Raw genomic sequence first — 15,566 nt, forward strand, 5'->3', positions numbered from 1 at the left:
TTTAAAAGGAAAGGGTCATCCACAACATAGATGATGCAGAAAGGTCAAGGATGATGTCAGTCCCCTTCTCAAAGCCCCACTGGTCACCTGCATCACTCCAAATTCAGACCTTCTTTTCTGTCTATTCAACCTGCTCCTCCTCCATATTCTGTTCCAGCTATTCCCTAACTACCCTTCAAATAAACATCTACTTCTCCTACCTTCAGACTTTTACCCGTGTACTTATCTGAATGATACCCCCCTCCCCCCATTCCCCCTCCTGCCATATGCCCAGATTTTCAGATTTTACTCATCTGTTCAGAGCCATTTAACGTCTTTTTGCCCAGAGGTTTTCCCTCAGGGTTCTTATCTTTCCTCTGAACTCTCCTTGTAAGTGTGGCTCATTTTGAGCTCTTAATCTCATATTGTCTTTGAAGTCCCCTTAGCTAACTATTTCACGTGTGTCTCTTTTATCTCTTGAGTTAAGATTATAAATTTCTCAAAGGCATAAAGCACATTAAAAAAATTTTTTTCTCATTTTTCCCTTGCACAGTACTGAGCGCGGCATAAGTATACCCCTGCTGATGCTGGTAATTGGCTTTATAATAATATTCTTGAAATGATGTCACTAGAGAAGGCAGCTTTTAACCCCACAGGATGGGGATGGACAGATGTGTGATACGTAGATGTAGACCAGTGTAGATGGTCATTTTTTCTGTTTTAACTTTAGAAAGCTGCCTAGACTGATAGGGTCAGACTCAAATAGAAATAGACCCTTGTGGGCCACATACTGACACAGAAAACCAAAAGTGAACATTATCTTTGTTTTGCTGTATTTTTACTCATTTTTGTTAAACACATGCCAACTACATTTTAATCCGGTTCGGGTTAAATGCAGGACTGTACATGTAGCCCAAAGGCTTCCAGTTTCACACCTCTGGCTTCAAGCGCTGAGAGTTTAAATGACCTGCCCTGGCACACACAGCTTGTATGTGTCTCAGGTGAGGTAGTACAGACAGTTGCATGTAAATTCACAAATCTGACTCTTCTGGTGGGCAGGTTGCAGGATGCTGTGCTGGTCTTATTTTGTTAAATGTTACTGTAATTTTGCTGACTCTTTTTGAACAGTCTTGTTTTCAAATGGGCAATTGACCAAACTGTGTCACATAAGGGTTTCCTAACTTTATAGGTGCAAAATGACTTTGCTGCCCCTGTGAATTATATGGCTGCATTTGTTGGATAAATGGATGACTAAGAAGGTCAATACACTTAGTGGCTAAGGTCACCTCTGAATTTTTAAAGAGGACAATTTTGAGTATTAGGAAAGAAGTAATACCTAGGAGTTAGGAATCCAGGGCAACATTTCTGTCTCATAATCTGATCTTCCATGGAGTTATTTTAGAATGTTAGGTATAAAGTCAAAGAATTTGCTTATCAGATACAGTTGATGACAAAAGCACTCTAAAGGATGAATAAAAAAGGTGATTTTGAGCTCTTCAGGGAAATTTAAATGTTATATATAACATTAATTAATGTTAATAATTAATTTCTTGCATTATGTTATTTTGCATCCGAAAGGTTTACTATTTGAACCGTAACAAAGCATTCAAATAACTCAGGTAATCACTTAGTTATTCCATTTGTATGCTATACCTACATAGTATAGCTCTTATTCTAGTCCCACCACTGATACCAACAAGCTATGTGACCTTAAAGAAGTGACTCTCTTCTCCAGTCTCAGCTGAAACACCTCTGGGGATGGGGGTGGGGCATGGCTAAACGGGTCTAGGCGTACCTCCCATCTATGAAACTGATTCTAAGGCTTAAGCAAGGAATAAACAGGGCATAATTTTGTCTCCACATACCAGGTGCAGGCAGAGTAAAAACTTTCACTCAGACTAACTAGATAAAATCAGTCTGAATTAGCAATGTGAATCTTTTTTTTTTTAAAAGAGATGCAGTTTGACTGCTTTCCTTTTATAAGGTTATAGTTTGGTCATACTGTATACCATTTCTGCTACGCCACTGAAGTGTTGTCTAGTAAGAGGTAAGAAACAAGTACTATAGGTAAACCATTATTTCAAGAGTATGCTAATATGATTATGGCAATGTCCTACTCACACAAGTACAGCACATGAACACGATGATGAAGGATTCAAGGATTCCTGCTGCGCCTACAATCCATGTTAAACGCAGAAACAGAATGACTCCAAGGATGTTCTGCAGGCAGGGCAAGTATACACCAATGAACGTTCCCATCCGGGGAGACTGAAACAGAAGGCAAATAAAATCTAAGACAACATCAACAAATCTAAGACAATCAACAACATTGCCTCAATCCCTCCGGCAGAGTGCAAGCCCACTGAGGTCAGGGATGTTTTATTTCTGGCTTTGGAGCCACAGGGAATTTAATATTTCCACAATTCCCTAAAAGTTTGAGTCCCTGTGATAGAGAGATGGCCAAGAGGGGCACTGTTTTTTATTTGAGGAGTCTTCATATAGTACAGGAAAAAAAAAAGTTTAGGAATAATTGTTTATAAGTCCTAGGATTTCACAATCACAATATGTGCCTGCACTTTTTCCAATGAGAGACTGTTTTATAAACTTATTTGTCCAACATTCCCATCAATTAAACTACATAGTTACAACAGAAAACGTTGAAGACAAACTGAAGAGGTCCCCACCCTCTTCCATTTTAAAATCTTACACAAAGCTATACAAAGCATCCTCTGTATCAAAAACAAACAGCTTTAAGCAAGCATAAGATACAGAGTGTCCCAAAACTCTTTAAAACTGCACTAAGTCTTGGGACACTCTGTATAAACACACACTCATGCCCTGTTTTATTTCTTGAGGGATAATTTACAATAAAAGGACCATTGAACAAAGTTCTCTCTGTGCTTATATGTATTAAGTAATGTTATGCAATCTCAATATAACAAATTAACAAATATCGGAAGATACCTTATTGGACAAGAACTTTTATGGCTGAATTTTGTTCTCAGAATGTTGTGTTGTATTTTGTTTTGTTTTATTAACAAATAGTAATCTTTGTATTCTTTAAAGGAGGAGGAGGAGGACAGAAGGAAAAGATGGAGAAGAATAGATCTTCAATGAAATTACCTTAATTTCTTTTCGCTTGCTATTATCTTCATCCTCTTCATGTTCAACCACACCTTGAGTCAAATTGGTATAATTTGCTAGTTTATTAAGAAGTGATGATACCATGGGGTTGCTATCCATTTCTTCCTGTTTGGATATGAAGATGGTAACAAAAAAATAACATTTTGTTTTGCTGTAAGAATGCACCCTTCCCACTTAACACTGGCATTTTAAAAATCTTCCAACAGTTTAAAAAGAAAAAACACAAAGGAAAAGAAATCTCTGCTCACATATACTGAACAAACCACTCAGTGAAGGAAATCAGTCTCTTCAATCTGCAGAGCATAAGTACTTAACTTGCCCTGAGTAAATGGATAAATAAGCATTTCCCAAGTGGCTCTAATGCTTATCAGTGAAGTCTGTCAGTGCTCAGGAGGTATAAAATTAAGACTTCTTCCTTCAAAAAAGCCAATTTGATCGAAGAGTTAATTCAAAAGTTCTCTTTCAACAACCAAGTGCATACCAACCTTCTTCGTTCTTTCCCTGCTTCCCCAATTTACAGCAATAAGAACAACTAAGAAGCTTAATTTTAAAAGACTAATTCAGGAAAGGCAGATCTAGCCATTCACACTTTTAACTTCCTGGCATTTTTTAATGCTTTTAACTTTTTAATATTGAAGTACTGACATTTTTGCTAGCTTTACCATTCTAATAACCTAGTTTAAACAGTTAGTAAACAAAAGATTATTATAGGTAGAATTCCTCTTTTCTCTTATACAACTTATGTGATAAGCTTCACATGCAGAAAAACTGGGTGGGGGGGAAGATTCATTTAAATCACTTTCAAAACATTCACTAATATGTCAATGCTGAATTAACAGACTTTACCTTTACCTTTAAATTAACTACTAAATATCCTTGGTACCAATTAGTTGTGCTTGTATATTCAATACATAAAAGAAAGCAAGTTACCTCAAACAGAGCCATGTTCTTTCCTTCGTAGACATTTTCTCTTTCCATGTCAGTATTGTTAATGAAAGGGCTGTTTTCTCTAGGGGCCCCATCTCCTATTAGGAAAGAGAAGAAAAAAGCATCATTAGTCCATTTTGAAAGGAATCTAAAGCTGTAGCCAACCTGCATCCCCATGTATCTGTCTCCATTCCGTTCAGGAGCACCATACCCACCACTCTTCAGAAGGTGACATATCAGGATTTTTAACCATACAGGATCACTGAGATAAAAAGGATGGAAATTTGTGAAAGGGAGCAACTGGGGATTGTTGAAAGCACTGTACAGTTTCCAAATACCATATGGCACATTCTCCATCCCATTGTGTGCTGGTTCCAACTTATCATCCAGCTGCTATGGCTATCTACATACCTACAAGTCTACTAGCAGTCATGTAACTGCTCGCTATATTTGGACAACTGACAATTTTTATCATTCTGTTTTTTCTATATAGATGGCTAGATCACTCTCTTCTGGGGCATCTAGGTGGTGCAGTGGATAGAGTACCAGCCCTGGAGTCAGGAGGACCCGAGTTCAAATCTGGCCTCAGACACAAAACACTTGAGAGTCAATTCACCCCACTGCCTAGTTAGCAAGTAAGTAAGTAAATAGATATCTAAAAATGAAAAAAGAGCAGTCTCTTCTGTGGGATATATTCCATGACAATGGATTATTTCAAAAAAGTCACTTAGCCCCACTGACTCAAAAAAAAAAAGCAATGACTTGCTTGAGCTCTCGCCCAAACCCCTCCAAATACCTGTAAACAATGTCTCTAAATAAATTCTAGAGCAGTAGAACCCACAAAAAGACAGAGTGAAATAAATTTCCAGCCCAAGACAACCTGGAAGGTTGGGGGAAAGGTCTGTTGCGCTGGGTTGGGAGAGGAGCACGGTTCAGTGCGGGCCCTGCAGGCAAAGACCAAAAGACTTGGAGAACATGGAGCAGGCCTCAGGGGACTGAATCATGGGCAGCTGTGGTGGTTTCCAGACCGTCACTCCAAATAAACCACATAAGTATCAAAGGAAATAAATGCAGAAAAAAGTTTTGAAACAGAAACCATTAAAGGAATGCCAATCATTCAACATCTCTCAGCCTCAGTTTCCTAATCTATAAGGTCCCTTTTCCAGCTCCAAATATCATAACTGGAATCATAGATTCTTTGGTTCTGCATAGTAAATGTATGAAAAGCCATCGTACACCCCTGTTGAGCTTCCACTGATAGATGGCATCTCACAAGTTCTGATTTTTGTCCTCGCAGGCCTTAGAATGAGAGGAAAATTCATAATGGGGGGAAAAAATAGCAATACCAAAAAATTTTTTAAAGCTTCTCACTGTCCAAAATGATGCACACTCACAACATGAAGGCAATTTCCAGTTTGACAGAATTATTATTTTTTTGTTACAAAGATGAAACTTTGGACATTTCTCTGAACCTCTACAGAATTTACAGAATAAATACATCTAGATATTTCTACAGCTCTACAGCTATATTACTTTATATACACAAACTGATCACTGAAAGGTTGCTATATCAATTAAATCACAAGTCTGGAGAGGGCAGGTTTAGTATTGGTATAGGGGACACCTAGGGACCAGTGCAGATCAGTACCTGTTCTGAAATATCTAGTTTAACAGAACTGCTGAGTACTTCTAGGTTAAATGACTTGCTCAGGGTCACACAACCAGTAGGTATCAGAGGTGGAACACGAACCCAGGTATTCCTTGATGGAGACTGCTAGGTGGCACCACAGTGCATAGAATGCTGGGCCTGGAGTTAGGAAGACAACTTCCCCAGTTCAAATCTGATCTCAGACATTTATTAGCTGGGAAACCCTGGGCAAGCCACTTAACCTTGTTTGCCTCGGTTTCCTGATCTGTTGAAATGGCAAACCACTCCGGTATCTTTGCTAAAAAAACTCCAAATGGAGTTGCAAAGAGCTGCTCATAACTGAATCACATTCCTTGATTCTGAACCAGTGCTCATGTACTTTCTTACACACACACACACACACACACACACACACACACACTCACACTCACTCACTCTTCTAGCATGGTACTGTAGTTAGAATATTACATCTGAAGTGAGGAATTCAAATGCTTCCTCTGATACAGATGGTAACAATGGCCTGGTAATAATGGCCTAGCCACTTAACTTTAGCCTCTGACAGTTTTAAAATTTATCTCATAAGCTATGATCTAATCAGGTATAAATATTTTCCTTCAATGTCACAGCCCTTTGGTGACAGACTCAGTAGTAAAAGAAAGCTAAGAGTATTTATACCTATTGCTGGCTCCACCTAAACCTACAAGTAAGAAATTATGTCAAGTCTTGAAATTCTCCAGTATTCACGCAAACATTTACCCACATTTTAACAGCAAAAATTTCCCAATAGAATGAGAGCAAACTGTGGAATTATCATCCAGCATACTACTAAGACCCAAGAGTTTTATTGGCGATTATTGGTCATAAACCAGAAGCCTAATTTATTTATTTAAAAAAAAAAAGGTTTCAGAGGCTGTCAAAGGAAATTTAAAGTCACCTAGTATAATAGCTACCTCAAAGGAATCCTAAAACAGTTCTGCAAGTGGCCATTCAGCCTTTGCCTACAGACCTCCAGGAAAAGAGAAATCCACTGGCTCCAAATAAAGCTCATTACACTTTGGGGCGGCTCTTATAAAAATTCATCCTTGCACGGAGCGAACATAAGTCTTTTTTGCAACTCTGACCTGTTACCCCAAGTTCTGTCCACTGAGGTCAAGCAGAACAGTCCTAAACCCAAGCCAAAAGACAACGATCAAAGAAAAACTCTGGACCCCCTGAGTTAAATTCCATGCAGGAAAAAGATCAATTTACACATGTGGGTATAAAGATAAGCATACATATAAATATACAGTTAATGAATATTCCTCATTCTTGAACAAAATGGAATATTCATCTAACTATGTTTTCAAAAGCATCAACTGGATAAATTAAGCTTACTTTAAAACTCAGAAGGGGGTGGTATGCAACAAACTACTGTGACTCAGCTATAGAGTATGAAACTGTTTATTTAAGCTCCTCATACTTGGCTTTATGCAAGTGATGCAATCTTACGAAAACTGCTTGGGAGTAAAATGAATAAATTATCTTCACTCTTAGAAGGGAAAAAAGAAATATACACTCTGAATGTCTTCTTTCTATTCGCACATTATCTGGCAACATTACCACTCATCACGGTGCTAGGTGTTTTGTTTGGGAGAAGGATTTCTTTGACATTCTTACAAAAGGCTATTTTTTTCCACTTTTCCATATGTTATAAAGAACTTTCTAAATTATATCTTCTCATAAGATTTAAAACATGAAATTCCATCAATTTGGGGGGTTGGGGTGGGAAATGCAGTAGTACTATTGCCACTCAGATGTTTTTCTGTTGTGCCTGACTCTTTGTGACCTCATTTGGGATTTTCATGGCAGAGATAGTGGAGTGGTTTGCCATTTCCTTCTCTAGTTCATTTTACAAATGAGGAACTGAGACAAACAAGGTTAAGTGACTTGTCCAGAGTCACATAGCTAATAAGTGATTTGAACTCAGGAAGATGAGCCTTCCTGACTCCAAGCCCAGAACTATATCCACTAAGACACGTAGCTGCCCCCTTAGAAGCAGTATAAACTACTATAGGTACACATAAACTGCTATTTGGGATAGCAGACTCTGGACCTGAGCAGATTTTGAGTTGAGTTAAGGGAAAAACTTCTTGGAAGAACTGCCTCAGGTGGAATAGGTAGTGCTACCTTAGGCAGCTGAGTGAAATCTGGCCTGTGCAAAAAAAACACATTCACCTCTCTTTCTGCCCAGGTTACCTCTCTAAAATGGGAAGAATGATAGCAACTACCTAAGTTTGCTATGAGGATAAAATGAGATTTATAAGGAAGGGAGAAGTATTCCAACACCTACTACGTGCCACCTCCCATGTTAAGTACTTTAACTTGTTTGTTAAAGTTATAGTTATATGGCTTACATGTCTTGTTCCATCCCTGACCCAGCAAAAAGGCTACTATCTCTTGGACATTATTCCTAATGCTTAATAAAATGCTTCCCACAAATTTAAACATCATGGTTTAAATTAAAATTAGAAACATTATAATTTAATTAAAAATTTAAAACATTATGAATTTAATGTTTTAATTTAAGATTAAGATATTTCCTAATATCTAAGTGGGTTATTTCAGCACCTCTCCCAAGATAGCTGTGAGACTTAGGACAAATAACTTAATATCTCTGGGTCTCAGTTTCTTCATCTGAAAAATAAGATAATCTCTAAGGACCCTCTGCAAAGTGAGCATTCTATAGTTTCATAACATGAATGTATTACTAATATGAATACAATTCTGGTGCAAAGAATGCTAAAAATGAAAAAAAAATCTCTAATTTATTTTTCCAATTAAGATAAATTCCCAATGTGAAAATCTCATAATGGGGACTGACCTGTTTGTATACACAATACATTAATACAATTAATTGTGTATGTACCTGCAGAGTAATGTCCAGAATCCTCGTTTCTGAGGAGTTCCTAGACAGAACCACCATGCCCAATGTAACTTCTAATAAATACAAAAAGCAACCACATTTACTCCTTTCCGGCAACACAAATGTCTGCGCCCAAAACAGCCTAACTAAGAGGACAGCAAGGGGCACTGGGTTCTTGTTACACCTTCTTGCAAAAGGTCTTCTGTCTGGGCCTGCAGTGCCTGAGCTCCTCCCATTTTACCTCCCATTTATACGGTACGTGCCTTGTGTGTACCTAGTAAAACATATGTTGTCTCCCCCATCATAAGGGGACCTCCTCGAGGGCAGAGAACCTGTGTTTGCTTCTTTGGTGAAATAGAAGGGAATAAGCATTTATGTAGTACTCAGTATGTGCTAGGCATTTTGTTAAGCATTTTACAATCATCTCATTCAGTCCCTTCACAACAACTAGTGAGGTAGGTGCTATTATTATCCCCATTTTACAGTGGAGGAAACTGAGGTGAACTGGGTCTTGCCCAGGGTCATACAGCTATTAAGTGTCTGAAGCTGGATTGGAACTCAGATCTTCCTGACTCTAGGCCCAGGTCTCTTTTCATTACAGTTAGCATCACCAGCACTTCGCTCAGTGCCTGACCCGTAACAAACACCCTGTGAGAAAAAGAATCTTTAAAGACCAAACTGCTGACCAGAGTCCATCTTAAGGAAATTGAAAAGTAAAAAGACCAGTCAACAAATTTGGCTGTAAATACCAAGCAGTTAAAATCGAAAGGGAAAAAAACATGTTTTTTTCCAGAGGTTGTCATTTACACTGACAAATGTTTTCCTGGAGAATAACCAGAACAGGAATCTGCTACGTGGGTCCCTGTGTAAATGACACAGAGCTACAAAACACACAACAGCCTAATCTGAAGGTTATGTCAACAAAGGTCAAGGGCAAAATACATTGTAAGCCCCAGAAAATCCGGAGCTGTTCCGGTTGTCCTTATCTGAACTCTGCCCTTCCCCTAGCATACTGCTCTCTGTACCCAGTAGGTACTTAATTCATAATCACTGACAAGTATTAATTCAGTGCCTACTATTTGCCAGGTTTAAAATCAGTTGCATAACATGGGGGACACTGGCAAAGGACAGCATGGCATGCCCACATCAAAGACGCTGTGCCCTGAGAGAATGTGAGATGCACAAATTTAGAGGCATCTCCACCCCAAACGTTCACAGGGACTATATCGTGCCCAACCTGTGGTAGAGCCTTCTGAAGAGCTCATATTGGCCTAATCAGTCACAGTCAGACACACTGTACCTTGACTCCAACACAGTGATGTCATTATGATCGACAAAGAACGACACATGAACCAAACAACCATTTGCCAGGTACTCTAGGGGATACAGTGTTCATAATGAAGGAGGAAACCCACACAATAAATCTTCAAGAGATTAACACGGCCCAGCTGCTTTGCTTTCTGAGGGCTTGGTTAGATGCTGAGCAGCAAAATGCTGTTGGGGTTGCCCATTCCAAATGCCCTCCTTTTTTCAGAGGCCGACAGAGAAATAACCAATACAACTGAATCAAGTTTTCAAAGTCCTATAGTTTTCATTCTTTCGAAACAATCCTCAGGTGGGGAGTAGTATTCCCATTTTAAGGAAGGAGAAAGCCAGGCAGCTGGTTGGCGCAGTGGATAGAGCACTGGCCCTGGAGTCAGGAGGACCTGAGTTCAAATCTAGCCTCAGACACGTGACGCTTACTAACCCCACTGCCAAAAAAAAAAAAGATGGGAGAAAGTGAGAGTTAGCCTCAAAGGTGGATACAGTCCAACTTATACCTTAACAAAAATCCTCACAAGAATATCTCCAACATACTGTCATTCAGCCTTCCAGTAAAAGGCTGGGCAATCACCAGGCATCTTGACTTTACATCTTGCCACTGGACACTGATGACTCTGGATTAGGGAGTGAGGCTGAGACTTTGCACAGCTCTGCCTCACTTAAATCCAACTCACTTGCAAGTCAAGACGTCAATCACGGGGCTGATATCACTGCTCCTCTAAGAAGAAGGGTGAACAACAATCCAGTAAAGGGAAGCCTATTCTACTTTGAGGCAGCTCTTCCAGGAAGTTTTTTCCCCATAAATAAATCTGCTTCCCAGTAATCTTCACCATTTATGTAACAGCTCTGGCCCTCTAGGGCAATGCAGAACAAGTCAATGTTAAGAGCAAGTTCTTACAAAGGGAGAGGCACTGGAGATAAAAAGACAAAAATAAAATAGTCCTAGACCTTAAGGAATTCATGGGGGGGGGGGTTACAATAAAAAAGATTAGAGAGAGGAACTAGACCACAGATTCAATGACACAGGAAATACAGGAGATGAGGAAATTATCAATGCACATGGGCATCTTCTTTGGAAAAGAACACTTGAGGAGTTACTTGACTTGCCAGTCAAAGTCAGTATGTGTCAGAGGCAAGATTTAAATTCAAGTCCTTATGTCTTTAAGGTTGGCTCACTATCCAAGCTGCTTCTTGTGGGAGAGGATCTAGCAGCTCAAAAGGAGCAAGAAAGAATTCCTATAGAAAATGGTGCTTAATGGTGCCTTACAGAAAAGGAGAGGTTCTAAAATATGGGATTGAGGAGGGAAAGGGAGAGAGGAACGGCCAGTGCAGAGGCAGATAGAAAGATAAGGTCTCAAGCCTCAGAAATTCAGGCAACAAGCAGAGAAATTCAGGCAACAAGGAACATACTGGGAATAGGCTGTGAAGGACTCTTAAGAATTTAAAATTTTCAGGGGGGCAGAGCCAAGATGGCAGCATGAAAGCAGTGACTTGCTTGAGCTCTCCTCCAAACCCCTCCAAATACCCATAAAAAATGGCTTTAAACAAATTCTAAAGCAGCAGAACCCATAAAAAGAGTAAAACAAATTTCCAGCCCAAGACAGGCTAGATGGTTGATTGGAAAGGCATATCGTGTTGGGTGGGAGAGAAGCGCAGTTTGGCACAGGCGCGCAGGCCCCAGGGGACTGAATCACAGGCAGCTGTGGCGGTTTCCAGACTCCTCAATCCACGAATGCCAAAGACAACTTAAAAGGTCAGTGGGAAAAGTCTGTTTTTGCGGTGAGAGAAGAGCTAGGTCAGAGCCAGTTCCAGAGCAAAGAGCACAGATCACGGGCGCCTGGGTGGTGACTGCATCCTGAGCTTCCTGCACATACACTGAGGGGGAACTGAGTGGCTGATCAGAGGGGGACTGCAGGGATCTCTTTGCTGGTGCTAAGGCAGGAATCTCTTGCTTTGCCCATGCTTGGATCTGGGTCACAGTTCTGGGTGGCGGTCCTGGGGTGAGGAGGAATGCTGGCGTGGTGGAGCTTGTAGTGGCAGTCCAGAGGAAACCTCCTTCACAGTTCCAGGACAGAAAGGAGTGCTTGTAGTCACTCATAGACGAGAGCACAGGCCAGGAAAGGAGTACACACCTCACCCCTTATCATACCACCTTGGAAGAACTGAAAATTTACAGGTCCCTACAAGTATCTCTGAAAACAGCTGTATAAACCCCCGAAGCTTGGGACAGTACATTCTCCACACTGGAAGCAGACTCTCACCTTAACAAAGAGTTTAAAACTCAAGTAATTGGCTGGGATCATGAGCAAGCAGTGCAAAAAGAGTCAGACTATATTATCTTACTTTGGTGACAAAGAAGATCAAAACATACAACCAGAAGAAGACAACAAAGTCAAAGCTCCTACATCCAAAGCCTCCAAGAAAAATATGAATCAGTCCCAGGCCTTGGAAGAGCTCAAAAGGGATTTTGAGAAGCAAGTAGAAGAGAAAAAACTGGGAAGAGAAATGAAGTGATGCAAGAAAATCATGAAAAACAAGTCAACAGCTTGCTAAAGGAGACCCAAAAAAATACTGAAGAAAATAACACCTTAAAAAATAGCCTAACCCAAATGGCAAAAGAGGTCCAAAAAGCCAATGAGAAGAATGCCCTAAAAAGAAAAATTGGCCAAATGGAAAAGGAAGTCCAAAAGATTACTGAAGAAAATACTTCCTTAAAAATTAGAATAGAGCAATTGGAAGATAGTGACTTTATGAGAAATCAAGACACAGTAAACAAATCCAAAAGAATGAAAAATTAGAAAACAATGTGAAATATCTCACTGGAAAAACAACTGACCTGGAAAATAGATCCAGGACAGAGAATTTAAAAATTATTGGACTATCTGAAAGCCATGATCAAAAAAAGAGCCTAGACATCATCTTTCAAGAAATTATCAAGGAAAACTGCCCTGATATAGTAAACCAGAGGGCAAAATAGAAATTGAAAGAATCCACAGATCTCCTCCTGAAAGAGATCCCCAAAGGAAAACTCCTAGGAATATTGTAGCCAAATTCCAGAGTTCCCAGGTCAAGGAGAAAATATTACAAGCTGCCAGAAGAAACAATTCAAGTACTGTGGAAACACAATAACACAAGATTTAGCAGCTTCTACATTAAAGGACGCAGGGCATGGAATATAATATTCTGGAGGGCAAAGGAGATAGGATTACAACCAAGAATCACCTACCCAGCAAAACTGAGTATAATCCTTCAGGGGGAAAAAATGGTCATTCAGTGAAATAGAGGACTTTCAAGCATTCTTGATGAAAAGACCAGAGCTGAATAGAAAATTTGACTTTCAAATACAGACTCAAGTGGAACATGAAGAGGTAAACAGGAAAGAGAAATCATAAGAGAGTATATTGAAGTGCTTTGGGAACCTCAAAGTATTGCATCTATATGAGTCATCATTATTATTAAGCTCTGAGAGTACATATGTGTGTATATATATATATATATGTATATGTATATGTGTGTATATATATATGTATATATATACACACCTAATCTGTTTTTCTGTGATGACAAAGGTCCATCAATGATCATCAGATTACTAGACTGAAGATTATTCATTTAGTATGTTTTGAATGGTACCTACTGTAGGTGAAACGTTGTCCAAGATACAAATATGAACGTCTTATGTTTTACCTTCAAGTAGCTTGCAGTCTAACAGGGCAAATAAGAAATCGACAAAAACTAAAGTACAAATAGTGCATAGCGTGAGTGCATGGGGAAAAAAGAGATCATTCGTGGTCTAGTTGGAGCACTGGGGAGAGCTTCCTAGAGATGGCAGCCTAGGAACTGAGCCTACAAGGATGACTAGTACTTGAAAATGGAGAGATGGGGAGAGACACTCTAAGCAGTCAGGAGGGTGCAAGTCTCATTCAAGGAACAGGCCTGGGAGAGACTGGTTTGCCTAGAGCTTAGGGGAAATAACAGAAGATAAGGTTGGAAAGGGAGAGGGTGCTCAAGAAAGAGCCTGGGGTAAGGGTGGGGGACAGGAAGGAGAAAAGGGGAACAATTTGGCTTAGTAACTTAGCTGTAAGGGCCAGGGGCTCTTGGCACATCAAAAGGGTATAGTGTTTTCATTTGTGTGTTTGTTTGTCAAGCATCATTAGCCCTGGGAACGAAAAGTAAACACAAACCCAATTTTGCCCTTTACCAGGCTACACAAACACTAATAGACCCTTAGGAGGAAGACGTCAGCAGCTAAGTAAACAAACCACTGACTTGAAAACAGAATGGTTAATACAGGCACAATCTACTCATTTGCTGAGTATGGAGAGACATTCTTCAGTCCATGAACTTTAGCCCAGGCAGAGATATTTTCCTCTCTCTTATCTTTAGCACCCCTAGGGCAGGAACCAGAACTCCAGCTTCTATTTCAGGGCCCTAAATGAAGTGGGTGATCCCTGAGTGTTGGGTGAGTAAATGACTTCCCTCCCTGCAGGACAGGGCAGGTCTAGGGGCTGAGAGGAGTTTCAGGAATGTTGAAAGAAAGTTCCCCACAACTAGACTTCCTTGGCCCAGACTGGGCAAAACCAAGCCCAGGCAGTTAATCCTTCCTGGCTTCTTCCCAGAGGGTAGAAAGGAGAGCTCTGAACATTTATCCTGCTCCACCTATCCCTAGCATGTTCACTTTCCAGGTAGATCCTTAGAATTAGAATCTTGGAGCCAGAAGCATCCTTAGGACTAGGGCAGACTCACCAGAGGAGTCTAAGGTTGAGTTCAACTCAATATTTATTAAGCAGCTACTGTGTGTGGAGTATTATGCTAGGTCCTGGCTATTTGGGATGGGGCATGACATTCAGATTGCATATTTTATCTGCTTTCTTGAAGCTCGATCTAATAATGGTGTTAACTGAGTCTGGAAAAATTCCTGTCTGAGCCCAGACAGCTGTGTGACTTCTCTGGGCCTCAGTCTCCTTGAATGTAAAATGAGGGAGTTGGACTAGTAGAACAGTGAGTGGAAAGAGTATCAACTCTAGAGACAGAGGACACGGATTTGAGTCTTCCACCTGACATTTACTATTATGTGACCTTGGGCAAGTCCCTTGAACCAGTCTGAGCCAAAGTTTCCTCATCTGTAAGGTGAGGGAGTTGAACTCATGTTCCCTGAGGTCACTTCCAGTTCTAGATCTATGGTCCTACGACCTCTAAGGTCTCTTCTATGTTCAAAAGACAAAAAATTCTGAAAATCATCGCCCCCTTCTCCACTTCTCCCCGGCCCGCCCCACCCCAACTGTAAGGGCCATGTCCCTGGGCAGCTGGGAGTACGGTGTCCAAATTCTCAAAGTTAATCATTCCATTGTGCCATCATTGGTTAGTTAGTCAGTGGCTTCATTTTCCCCATCTTCAAAATAAAGAGAGGAGGATTTAATGGGGAAATGGAGGTAGGTATCCCCCCTCTGCCCCTTTTTCTTTATGCTAGTTCAGTCCAGTAAACATTTATTAAGCACCCACTGAGTGTAGAACACTGGCAGGTATAAGGCAAGGTAGAAAGTATATTTAAGATCCATCCGCTCCAGGGCAAGGTCATGATGGCACCCAGAATAGCCAAAATTGTTTAGAGGACAGAATGAATCTCTTGGCTACATGAACTGA

General features: G+C 40.2%; 1 protein-coding gene across 6 annotated transcripts in view; it reads right to left on the reverse strand.

The window, feature by feature from the left end:
• Positions 1-15,566, reverse strand: part of SLC12A7 (solute carrier family 12 member 7) — a 325,942-nt gene that overhangs the window by 104,460 nt on the left and 205,916 nt on the right. For all 6 annotated transcript variants that reach the window (XM_078153300.1, XM_078153298.1, XM_078153302.1 and 3 more), the window contains exons 2-4: positions 4,054-4,148; positions 3,103-3,228; positions 2,101-2,247 (exon numbers count right to left, since the gene is read on the reverse strand). In XM_078153300.1, coding sequence (XP_078009426.1) covers positions 2,101-2,247; positions 3,103-3,228; positions 4,054-4,148 — 368 coding nt within the window. The remainder of the gene's footprint in view (positions 1-2,100; positions 2,248-3,102; positions 3,229-4,053; positions 4,149-15,566) is intronic.

The sequence above is a fragment of the Phascolarctos cinereus genome, unplaced genomic scaffold, assembly GCF_003287225.1.
Source record: "Phascolarctos cinereus isolate Bilbo 61053 unplaced genomic scaffold, phaCin_HiC Scaffold_4;HRSCAF=312, whole genome shotgun sequence".
In the NCBI taxonomy this organism is placed as follows: Eukaryota; Metazoa; Chordata; class Mammalia; order Diprotodontia; family Phascolarctidae; genus Phascolarctos; species Phascolarctos cinereus.